The 12417-nt window shown below is 35.8% G+C and overlaps 1 protein-coding gene across 1 annotated transcript in view; it reads right to left on the bottom strand.

Annotated features, from left to right (window-relative positions):
* LOC117170537 (alpha-amylase-like) overlaps nt 1-11357 on the bottom strand; it is a 13233-nt gene extending 1876 nt beyond the window's left edge. Inside the window, exons 1-4 of the mRNA XM_033357342.1 lie at nt 11256-11357; nt 8687-9117; nt 7221-7596; nt 6663-7151 (exon numbers count right to left, since the gene is read on the bottom strand). Coding sequence (XP_033213233.1) covers nt 6663-7151; nt 7221-7596; nt 8687-9117; nt 11256-11342 — 1383 coding nt within the window. The 5' untranslated portion in view covers nt 11343-11357. The remainder of the gene's footprint in view (nt 1-6662; nt 7152-7220; nt 7597-8686; nt 9118-11255) is intronic.
* Between the last annotated feature and the right edge of the window lie 1060 nt (nt 11358-12417).

Here is a 12417-nt window from a genome sequence, read left to right on the forward strand (position 1 = left end):
TTTAATTTTTAATTATTTAATTATTTATTTTAGTTATTTATTATTATTATAATAATCCTTATTAGGAATGAATTAGAGCAAGACGTTCATGGAGATGGAGTGAGAGAGAGCGTGCAAATGAGGGCTGCGAAGATAGGAGGTGTAATGTATAAATTTTTGACGGTGTACAATAATGGTAGCATTGGAGACAAAGGGGGTATGTGCCGAGAAGTGGAGAGCTTCGAAAGAAAATCGAAGAATAAGATCATAAATAAAGAGGGGGAGGTTCGAAGAAACTGGATAGATTCTAGAGGTCAGAGGTAAAGGGGTAAAAAAAGGGAGAATACACGTATGTGGGTAAGATGTGTATATCGGTGATAGACTATGTGATTAAGAATATGCAAGGGTGGGAGGAGATAGAGAAAATCGCAGTGAAAGAGAGTGTGGAATCAGACCATCAGCCATTAAATTTGTGGATACAGGGGGAGGCTGGTGAAAGGCAGGTTGGGGGAGAAGTTTTGTTAGGAGAGAAGGTGCCATGGGCGAGAGAGGCGATAGAGAGGTATCAGGAGCAATTAGGCAACGTAAGCTTTGATGGGGAGTCTGTGGACGGGATATGGGAGGATTTAAAAAAGAAAGTGAAAGGTTGTTTGCAAAAGAAGGTATTTAGGGAGATGAAAAAAGGAATGTTGAAGCCATGGTGGGATAGAGAATGTAAAATGATGAAGAGAAATGTGAAAAAGAATTACAGGAAGTGGAAGGAAGGAACCACGAAAAAGGGGGGAGTATGTAGAAATAAGACAGGAGTTTAGGGCGATGTGTAAGAAGAATCAGCAGGAAAAGGAAATAGAGTTGGAAGAGGTGTTAAGAAGTGTTAAGATAGAAGGGGACGTGTGGAAGATATATAAGAGATTTAGGAAATATAGGGTGTGGATAAGTAAGAAGATAGGGAGCGACGATTGGAGGAAATTTTTTAAGGATGCGTTTTAGGGGTCAGAAACGGAGAAGAGAGATAAGGGAAGTAGAAGAACAAGGGAGGTAGATAAAGAGGAGCTAAATGACCAGGGGATAGAGAAACAGATAGGAAAGTTTGAAAAATCTTAGGCAGCAGGGTTGGACGGAGTGGGGAATGAAGCATGGCTGTTTGGCACACAAGAGGTAAGGCAGAGGCTGAAGGGGCTGGTGAAGAAAGTATGAAGGGGGAGAGATTTCCAAGAGGGTAGAGGGAGGAATTAAGAGTACCACTGCATAAGAAAGGAGATTGGGAGAGTCAGGAAAATCATAGAGGAATGAATACTTCGTACAAACTGTACGCGATGGTGTTGGAAGATAGGCTGCGCAAGGATGTGGAGGGAAAAGGCATATTGCTGGAGACGCAGGCGGGCCGTGTAGCACGTGATAGATAGAGAATTAACCAAAACGGGTGCCAAAGTATACGCATTTTGTTGTAGATCTGAAGGGCGTGTTCCCTTCGGTGCATAGGAGGAGGTTATGGAAGGCAATGAAAGAAAGGGGAGTGCAGAGGGGCGAGAGCGAGAGAAGGGGAGGGAATCTTAGAGTCATTCTGGGTGGATAGGGGCTTGAGGCAAGGGTGCACGCTTAGCTCAACCCTTTTTGCAATCTTGATTGCGGATATGGAGAGTGAGCTAGCGTCCGTAGTGGTAGCAGGAGGCGGGTGGGATGAGTCAGGATATGGTCACTCGCATATGTAGATGGCATAATGCTGCTAGTAAAGAGCGAGCAGGCTTTGAAGGAAATGATGAAAAGGTTCAGAAGATACTTGGAGAAAAATAGATAAGAGTTAAATACGGACAAGTCGATGGTTATGGTGTTCAGGAAAGGAGGTGGGAGAGATAAGAGAGGGAAGTGGAAGTGGACGGGAAAACCGGTACAGGAGGTGAAAGAGTTTGTGTACCTGGGCTTCTTGTTTTCAAGGAAGGGGGGGGGGGTAGATGGTAATATAAAAGAGAGGGCGAGAAGGGCAAATGTGGTGATGAGGCAGGTGTGGGGGCTAAGGAAGAGGTTGTTCGCAGATGATTTTGTAAGGAGGATGAATTTGCTCAAGGTATAATGAGGTATAATGAGAACTATGTGTGGATTATGCCAAGGGAGAAAGCGCAATATTTGTGTGAGAAAGGAGAGCAAAGAAGTCAGTAACTTACAGCGAGAATAAGGTGCGGCTGCATAGAGAATTATAATAGGTTCTGGCTTTCTAGATAGAAGAGAATGTGCGAATTTTGCGGGAAGGGGGATGCAAAAGTTGAGCATTGGTTGGAGGAATGTGAAGAGGTGAAAATGAGCGGGATGAGCATGGAGGTATTGTTGCATGAAAGGGGAGACGAAAGGGCAGTGGCATGGGTCAAGGGGGTATTAGGTAAGATGGAGAAGAAGAGAAGGAAGGAGGAACAGGAATGGAGAAGGAAGAATTGTAAATAGGAGAGGAAGTAGATGTAAGAAAACTGTAAATATTGTAAATAGTCGTTAAGTATTAGGCAGATTAGTTATAAGGTGTGGATGGGTGTTAATTTGTAATAGTTAGCCGTAAGAAAATTCTATAAAAAAAACTGGAAGTGTAAGAAAGTCAATTTTTTAAGGCCAGCAAGCCGCATAATAAACGTTTATTTATTATTGGTGGTAATCGGGAGAGGACACAAACTTTCAAAACTACTTTTTTAGGTTCCGTCTCATTTCTTGTATGTCTTCCTAGAGAGAAACCAGGTCATTTAGGTCTGATGATAGTGGTGTCTGATGATTAAGGTGCAATAAGTCGGCAATTGATTCTCAGTTCCAGCAAAAAACATTGGATTTGGGGTTCTTGCTCTGATGCTGTAATAAATTTACATAATTGCTGAATTTCTTTGTTTTCTCCGACAAATTTGTGACTTTATTTGAGCAACTTGTATCGGGTCCCTGCACGCATTCATTTTAAACGCTCATCTTTTATAATCAATTCTGCGATGTAATGGTTTTAAGGTAAAATCTAAAAAAATCTTGGAGATTGTGGAATTTTTGTCTCGATGTCTCTGGATATCATAGTGACCTAAGTTTGAATAATAATCATATTTGAGCAACGTCGATCTATGATCGATTTTTTGTTCTATGATTTTGTTCTATGATTGAAATCTATGATTTTTTGTTCTGGAGGAACCATTTCGGCCGATATTTCCAACAAGTATTTTGCTTTTAATAATGTGAATCATTATGAATTTATATTCAAGTAAATCGATGGAGAGAGTGCGGAGTGCTCAAAGATATTTTTGCACCGTGTCATCTATTTGATAAATAAAAAACTCCTTTTTAGCTGGTGTCAGATGATAATGAGCTTTGACGTGGGTATCTATAATTACTTTTTTTTATGATATCGGTCTTCCAGCAGTTCTCAAGCTCTGTGAATTTTTTCTCTAATAGCTTCTAAATACGTGATTAGATTCGCGGCATCTGAAGCTAGTAAAACTTTTAAATAGTGTTTAAATAATACATAAGAAAACTTAAATCTTGAGGTGAAGTAAGTATATTAGAGCACTCACTGCCTTCTTACCTAGGATTATAGGATTGGCGAGATGGTGAAGTGAAAGTAGCCATATCTATTTTTAAAATTCGCTTACGCATTTTCGATCTTAAGCTCATCTGGCGTATGTGATATCTTGAGATGTTGTAGCTGCATTGGCTGCTCGTTAAAAGTTGCTTCTGTAAGGATGATTTTGATATCTGGCTCTCCTAAATCGTTAAGGTTGATGAAATTTCGAAGTACAAAAAATATTATATTGCTGAGTTTCATAACTCTTCAACTTATTTTTTCGTATACCTGTAATGAGACTAGTTTATGCTACAAATTGGTCAGCGTTTAGAAATGTAATTAACTCACTTCTTCAACTTATAGTTTTAAACAAATTTTGAAGAACGTCACACTGACTACTTACAGGATTGTAGAAAAAACATGCAATTATAAACGCGAGTTAGTGAAGCATTTGAAAAAGGAGATAAATGTACTATTGTTTCGTAAATATCTGATGAGACATTAGGGTTGAAGTTATATAAAAATACAAGTCTAACTACAAAAAGCGAGGACTGACCAATCAGAATTCGGATGTTCGTTGGTAAGATCGATAGGTCGATAGATCGATTATAGGTAAAGTCATCCTTGAGTATCGATGGTCTGATCGAAGGGGCTCAAGATTTTAACTTCAGACTGAAACTAATCTTGAAGGTGACGGAACAATGCTTAGTTCTGAGCAGATATAAAAAGTTTCATGAATTGGAAAATACAATGTTCGAAACCGTAAGTAACCCTAGCTATAAATTATTTACAATACAAATCGTACTGAAGGTTTTCTATAAGGAATTTACAATTATTTTTATAGTAAGACAGAACAATAATTTACGCAAAAGGTTTTCGCAAATAAAATGTTATTGTAGCTGGTGTCGTCCTTGCGAAAAGTTAATTTTTTTTATGATATATTTCGAAAACTTATTCGACTTATTTCGAAGCTTAGTGCTTATCTCTTTTTCGGTTGCTAAACTTTTTCCTTTTAATTTTCTTCTTCGTCTCTGGTTTCGCTTCGAAAAAAAATGATTTAATTTTTCATTTTAAATCTTATTTTTAACGAGTAAAAGAAAATCTGCTGGTCCTATACAAAAATGAGTACACTTCAGTCCCGCAAGAACCGTTCCTTTTATAGAAGAGGAAGTGGTACAAAGAGGCGAGAGAGGCAGTAACCTCGGCATTTAATCATGTCATCCACTTCAGTCATTTCAGATAATGGCAAAAATGTCACCGGACATTTGCTTCGGTTCGCTTGCAGTAATTCAGTGTTTATGTTGTGGGTTATGTAACCATGTGTAATCCGGCATTACGAAAATTAAGGAAAAAAGACGAATCGTTTATCTTTCAAAGAGACATGTAAGCTTTTAGACGTAGTGAAATCAAGTTCTGCCATACAGTCTTTTTTGCAAAATTTATTTTTTTTAGCGGAAAATTTTTGAATCTTTAAAAGAAAAATTTGTTCAGTGTAACATTTCAAAAATGATTTATTCTTTCAAAACATTTTCAAAATTGCCATGAAAGAATCTAGAGGATTTATGGCATCTTTTCGCGTATCTGCAATCTATAACAATCTTTTTGAAATTTCAAAAGAAACCTAGGATAATTATGCTAATATAATGTAAACATTAATGAACGTCTGGAAATCTCAAAATAATCGACAACATTTTCGTAAAGCATTTTGCAATCCGTAGTATCGCTCAAAACTCCTCCAAAAATGATGCAATATTTGATCTTTTTAAACATTTTTTGAAATCTTTTAGTGCCATCTAGATTTATAAATTCCTTTGATTTATTGAAAGCTCGTTCAACTGTTGAAGTATAGAAAATCCGGGTAATCGCATAGAATCTTCTAACTTCCTTCGAAAACATTTTAATTCTCTAAATATTGTGAAATACTTGAAAATTTTTTAAATACCCGACATCTTGCGAAATAATTTTAAATTACTGAAAAGTTTTTTAATCTCTTCAAGAAGTGAATATCAATTATTTCCCGGTCCGACAAAAATTTTCACAATCATCAAGAATAAAAAATGTAAACTCTTAAGGCTGGAAGTTATTTAATTCGATGTGATCTGATATAAGCTGCCAATTAAAGAACACAAGTTAAACGCTTTTGAATTTTAAACCTTTAAATTTGAAGCTTCAAACAGTTTCAATGTCTATTTTAAACAATTCATTTTCAAATTGTTTAGTTTTAAAATTGTAAAATTGATTATGGATCAGCTTTTTGTACTCGAACTTCAAAAAGTCATTAATTAAGTCATGTTTTCAGTTGATTGACTGAAAACTTTTTTTATCCAAAATTTCCTATGTAAGACAATTTAATTTTAAATGTTGGTTTAAAAATAAAGAGGTAAAGTGGAAAATTTTGTCATTTGTCATTTGTCAGTGTTATTTACTGGACCAACGTCCTCCTGGATAATCCTAGACAATTACTTGAAATCTTTTTGAACTCCTCTGTATTTTTACTAATAAATTTAGAATTTTAATTTTAAACTTTATAAAAACTTTAGAAATTTTGATTTTTGAAATGGCGGAAACATTACTTTAGCCCATCATCGAATGTTGCTTTAGCGAGCAATTTGTGACAATACTAGCTTCAGTGTAATTTTCTTTAAAATAGGTCTAAAATAGTTGTAGGGCTAAAAAAAGGTCAGAAAGTATCAATAGTAAAAAAATATAAAAGGAAATTGAAAATCTGTTCAGGCTTTAATTTTGCCATGAATATTAGTAATTTTATTTCTAAGCAAATGCATTATGTATTACAAGTTATTATCAAGAGAGCACGCAAATCAAATCAAGTCCAGTATATTTGCTTGTTACGTATCCTCCTTGAATCCCATTGTCCATCGGCCGCATAAGAAGATTTTACATTCTTGCCTGTGAAAAATAAATTAAGTTTTTCAGTAAGTTAATAACAGATTAAAATTTGATATCCTCAAGCCTAAATGAAAAGGTTTCATCCAGGAGAAGCCAAATGAAACGCTGCTACTGAGTTCAGGGCGCTGATATCCACAGTACAATTTGTATTGAATTTTCAAGCTTTAAGAATATGCCACGAGAATACGCAGCTTTTTATTTGATCTTTCCAAGATGGAACCTTTTCATATGATCATTTTTATATTATTAGCTCTCTTACCCCAACATGAACAGCGATTGCACCAATTGCCGCATCCTTGAGAATCTCAATGTTGATAAAACCATTTTTATCAACCGCGATAGTCTTTCCTGTACATTGTCCGGCTTCAAGATATCCAGAAATTATGTCGCAGTACTGACCAGGAGGCAGATCAGTGTCCAAGTTTTGTCTCATATCCCGATTCGAATTATTAAATGCAATAAAGCCAATATTCCACCGGGAAAATGCAATCTGATCCTTGCCATTCGTCCACCATTTTGTGAGACCTATGTCCTTGACGATGTTGCGAAAACCTACCATGTGTTTAATCACACGCCAACGGTGTTCGCATACCCAACCGTTGTCGCATGTGCCCTCGGAATTAATTGCTGGCGAGATGATGTTTCCATCTTGATCAGCTGGTGGACCTTGAGCAAAATCTTTGAAGGTGAACGAACTCATTACACGAGGATGTCCGTAGGGATGGGCGAGCATAAAAGCCACTGCCATCTGTAACAAAAATTTATTAAATTTTTTATAATGAAGGTGATGAAAGTAATAATAATATTCTGATCATACCGCGTATTGTTTGGAGAGCTTGTGACTCAAAACAGTTTGTCCTTCTTCTCTTTGATTATTATGGTTATCAATCATTACTACTGCATCAGGAGATGGCAACAATCCCCAAGACTTGTTACGACCCCAATCACTCAAATCCTTCAATTCCCTTTGATTTCGGAACATCATGCCCAATATATTACCAAAAGTAGAATCAGTTACTGTTCCAAGCTCGGTGTAGTCGAATTTCGAGACACCTTCTCCACTCGGATCAATAATTTCGTGAAAAATAAAAGCTCGACTGTTTGGGGAGTAACCATGCTCAGTGTTTAAATCATTGAGTCGAGCGTAGATAACTTTCAAATCTTCTGGGTAAATGTGTTTAGCAGCATCTATTCTGTAATTATTATTTGTATCAGAAAAATTCCATCAAGAGTTGATTAGCAAACGTCCACATAGAGGTCGTTCAATAATTAAGTACTCTCGAACTCCAAAGATACGAGAACTCCAGGAATCGCGAACTCCAAAGATATGGCCGTAAAAAGGGCTCCCTCTCCTGCAACGCTTAGATTTCGAGAGTAATGCGTTGAAACGCGCATAGGCTTACTACGCGCATGCGCTCGTCTAATTCAGTGCAGCTTGCACTCGCATGCGCCTGAGTCTCTAGTAGGACAGGGGAGAAGAGGAAAAATGCCGCTCGCTCCTTTGGAGCCGGGGCGCTAGTATCTGCGAAGCACTCCTATTTTTGGAGTTCGAGTAACGCTATTTTTTAGACAAAAGTTTAAACATAAACCGAAGATTCGCTAACTTGAAAAACAAATTAAATTGAACTTCGATCACAAGCAGTTGTTTTTTAACTATATAGATTCAAAAAATTTTCCTATCAAAGAAGATGAATCTTTAAACCAACAAGGGAAATTTTTAACAAAGCTGATGAATTTCCAATAAAACAGATGAATCCACGACCTAAAAAACGAAATTTTAACAAAACAGTTAGATTTTCAACAAAAACAGAAACTTTTTGTCACTGTTGTTTAATTTAAAAAAAATAAATTTATTTTTAAGCAAAAAGTTTATTTTTTGACTCCACACTTCGAATGAATTATTGAGATTACCTAAACTACTCCGAATTTTTTAGGCGTAACCAAACAATAGTGTTGTCGTTTGAAGCGGCACTTTATCGGGTTTATTCCCCACCATCGACTGCGCCAAAACTGGCAGAGTCTCCGAGTTCCATTGTATATTCCAAGTGAATTACTTCGAATTATTCAATTTGCGCTCGATTACAGGTGCATTAATAAGGTTACTTTAATTATTACAAGTCAAATATTAAAGATTATACTGGGTTAGTGTGACTACAGTCGGATTACCAGTTTGGACGATAAAACTAACGGATCAGCAGAATTGTTTCTCCCTTGCTACTTATTTACCTTACTTTAATTGCTACTTAGTAGAAAATAATATTTAATAATTATGTAGATTCATACCGGAAACCAGCTACTCCAGCATCGATGCACAAGTTCATAAACTCCACAATAGCACTTCTGACATTCTCTCTGCTTTGATCCAGATCATGTAGTCCACTTAATTCACAAACTCTCACTTCAGTTGCGTTTTTATAGTTGGCAATAGTACAAGGTTTGTGAAAGTCTTCTGGTCCATATGGCACTGCAGGATATATAAGGTCACTGGTAGAAGCTGTGGAACCAGCTGTGCCAACTGCAGGTATCTGTTCACCCGTCATGTGATTGAGGACTACGTCCACAAGGATTCGAACTCCAACAGCATTGCATCTGCCTACCATCTCTCGAAAAGATTCCTCATTGCCTGATCTGGTCTGGATTTTATACGACATTGTTTGGTAGCGTTCAAACCATGGCCTTCCTGATATCACCAGATTTTCAGTGATAGGTGACACCTGCAAGAATTTTTCCATATTTTTTTCTAAAAAACTTTTGAACTTTTTTCTAAAAAAGGTCTTGTTGCTGTTTTTTTTTTAATTAAATGAAAATATGGTACATAGAATGCGCCTGGGAGGGAGAAAACTGCAACCGTGAGCGCACCCATGGTTAACCTATGGCGTTGATATTCTGTTCACTATATAGGTCACTCACGTTAGCGGTTTTCTCTTTCACAGGCGCATAAAATGCACTTCATTGTTAATTGGATTTGAATAAAACACAGAAAGACCAGAAAAACCCCTCTGTGAGGGATTCTATTTAGTCACTTTAGATTACGTGTTTAAAATATGACCTTAAACAAATTCATAATTATAGGAAAAAAGTTATCATTTCTAATAACAGGATGAAAAATCAAGCCCTAGGAAGCGCCTTAAACCTTTCCCCACATATACTTTCCTTCTCCTGCGCACAGTATCCCCTAGTCCACCTCCCCTCCTTTCACCTTTTGCATCCCTTCTACAGCTTCTTTCTCCACTATTTCCCTCTCTCATCACTTTCATATCTAACACGCTCCTTCCTGTACTTCCCTTCCTCGGTTCTCAATTTCCCTCACTCTCATATCCTTATTTCAAATCATTCACATTGCTTCTCTCATTTAAACTTACTTTACCCACTTCCTCTCCCTGCATTTTCTCAAATCCGCTATTTCTCCTCCTTTCAATAACGTTCTTTCCCAAAAGTTACGCTAACACATTCACCTGTACGCCTTGCCATCCCACCTCTAATTTTTCTTCACTTCGCCTACTTCTCCTTCCTATTTACTCTACCCTTATTTCCCTCCCCGTATGTTCCTCTCCTTATTTCCTTTTTTAAATTTCCTTTTCTTTATTTTCTTCTCCCTATTACTCCTTCGTGTATTAGTTTCCCTATCATCATTTACACTCATCGCCCCTACTTGCCCCTGCAATCATTTTCCCTCACTTCCTTACCTCCCCTCATATCATTTGCCTTCATTTCTCCTCACTACCCTTCCTCTTACGCTACGCACTTCGCCTCTAATCATCCTCTCTAATTTTTTCTACATTCCTTTTCCCCATTTCTCCTTATTTCTCCGACTTAAAGCATTAACTAAAAAATTAGATCTGCAATTAAATATTAGAATTTCCACTCAAAATTTATATAACATTTTTTGACGGACAATTATAATTTTTAGTTTAAAATTTAAATATTTGGTTAAAATTCATCTCTTTTTTGTAGAATTTTATCTTTTGTGGTTGAAAATGCAACAATTTCATGAAAAGTTAATCAGTTTTGGTTGAGGATTTAATGGTTAGGTTGAAATTAGGCTCTTTTTATTGAATTCAAGAGTTTTTGATTCAGAAATAAAATATTTTCTTTTTTTATCAAGAATAATTTTTTTTTTTTTAATTTTTTTCAATTGAAATAATTTTATAAATATTCATATTTTTGTATAGATTTTGTTTAAAATTCAACTACTTTGTTCGAAAGGAAATCTTTTTTTTTAAATACTTCTTTTTGGATTGAAAATTAAACTTTTAGGTAGAAAAATGCTTGTTTGAAAATTTAATTGTAATCTGAAAAAAACGTGTTTTTGGCTTAAAGCTTTTACCGTTTTGTTAAAAACGTAACCGTTTAGGGTTAAAATTAGTTTTAGATTTTTTCAAATTTAAAAATGCAACCATTTACTCGAAAATTCAACTATTTGTTTGTTAAAAGTTTATCTTCATTTATGTCGACTATTCTGAAAGCGTTGTGCGCTATTAAGGCTGTTACAATATTATGTTTGTGTTTAACAAATAAAAGCGAAGAATAAATTGTAACTTAAAAAGAGGAAAGGGATGCGTCACACAGTTTTTAAACGGCTGCTTTTCTTCGTTTCCAAACACGGGCATGATGTCAAAAAATGGAGCAGAAGTCAGAGAAGCATTCTTCTATAAAAGACCAAAATAACAAGTGCCATCTCTAACTCACAAAAAGGCTCATATTTCTCAAATAAAATTAAAAAAGGGTCCTTTTCACTTAAATTTACAGACCTTGAATATTTAATGAAATTAAAAAAATGAAACAAAATGTTGAACTTGAATAAGAGCGAGAAGCTGATGAAGTTTTTTTTGGTATTTTTAGTTTAACATACCTGCACTGCTGCGTATCCAACTGGTCCCAAAAAGCGTTCACATTCTTGGGCAATATCTTCAAATTTCCATTCAAAAAGATGAACCATAGTCGTTCTTCCGCCCACATAATATGGATTCTTTTGCGCCACAACTGCAGCGAGTAGTATGGCGCAAAATATGGTTAACAGTATCATCTGGACTATTTTAAGGTGAAATGTCTATCGATTTTTCAATTCAGTCTATATTTATAGGTAGAAAACCAGTTTTTAATGTTCCAATGCGCAAGGTGAGCCAACAGAAATGTTTTTGTTATTGACGAAAGTTGTGTTTAAGCTCCTGAGTTTAGCCATTGCAAATCTGTGTCAATAGCTTATCTTGAAACCTTGATATACCGTCCATCTCGACCATGACCCTAGCGCTGAATCTGGGTCTCCAAATACAAACAGGCAGGGCCGTCAAAACTATTTTCAGTGGGAGCAAATATGATAATCAGCGGGACAGAAGTGTGAGGGTTCGGAAGACCCACTCTGTAGATAGAAACTGCGCAACCGGGATGAGATCAAGAGTGTCTCTCAGTCCTTGGACCTGTTGTTCTTGGAAACTGTTGACGGAAATTCGAGCGCCGATTCTAGGAAAGATTAATGTCCGTTACATCAAGGTTTCAATGTACATTTGTAACCAAATAGGTCTATCTGTTTGCTTGAGTTTGCTGGTTTTGAAATTATGACTTTATTTTTTAGCGTAATTAACTGTTAATAACTAATTTTATCATTCTTTCACTTAAAGAATAATAAATTCTTTTTGATATTTTTATTAAGTCATGAAAAATCTCGTCTCAAGTATTTTTCAATAAATTTTACAAAGAATTTAACATTTTAGTTTGAAATGCATGAGCCGACAAATATTTATTTCTAACATTGTTAGTGACGAAAACAGCAAATAACGTTACTTAATTATCTCAAAACAGTTCCAAAACACATATTTAACATTTAGATAATTTGAAAAACAAAGTTTAACTCTTTACAATAGCCAAATAACGCATTTTATTACGAGGTTTTTTAAAACAATCATAAATATTGATTGACTGATAGCTAGAAATCTTTGATCATTAATCAGCTTTGAATTCCACGATTGTAATATGGAATTTTTTGTTTATAAATGCATTAGATAATAAAAATTTGT

The sequence above is a fragment of the Belonocnema kinseyi genome, chromosome 4 (assembly GCF_010883055.1).
Source record: "Belonocnema kinseyi isolate 2016_QV_RU_SX_M_011 chromosome 4, B_treatae_v1, whole genome shotgun sequence".
NCBI lineage: Eukaryota > Metazoa > Arthropoda > Insecta > Hymenoptera > Cynipidae > Belonocnema > Belonocnema kinseyi.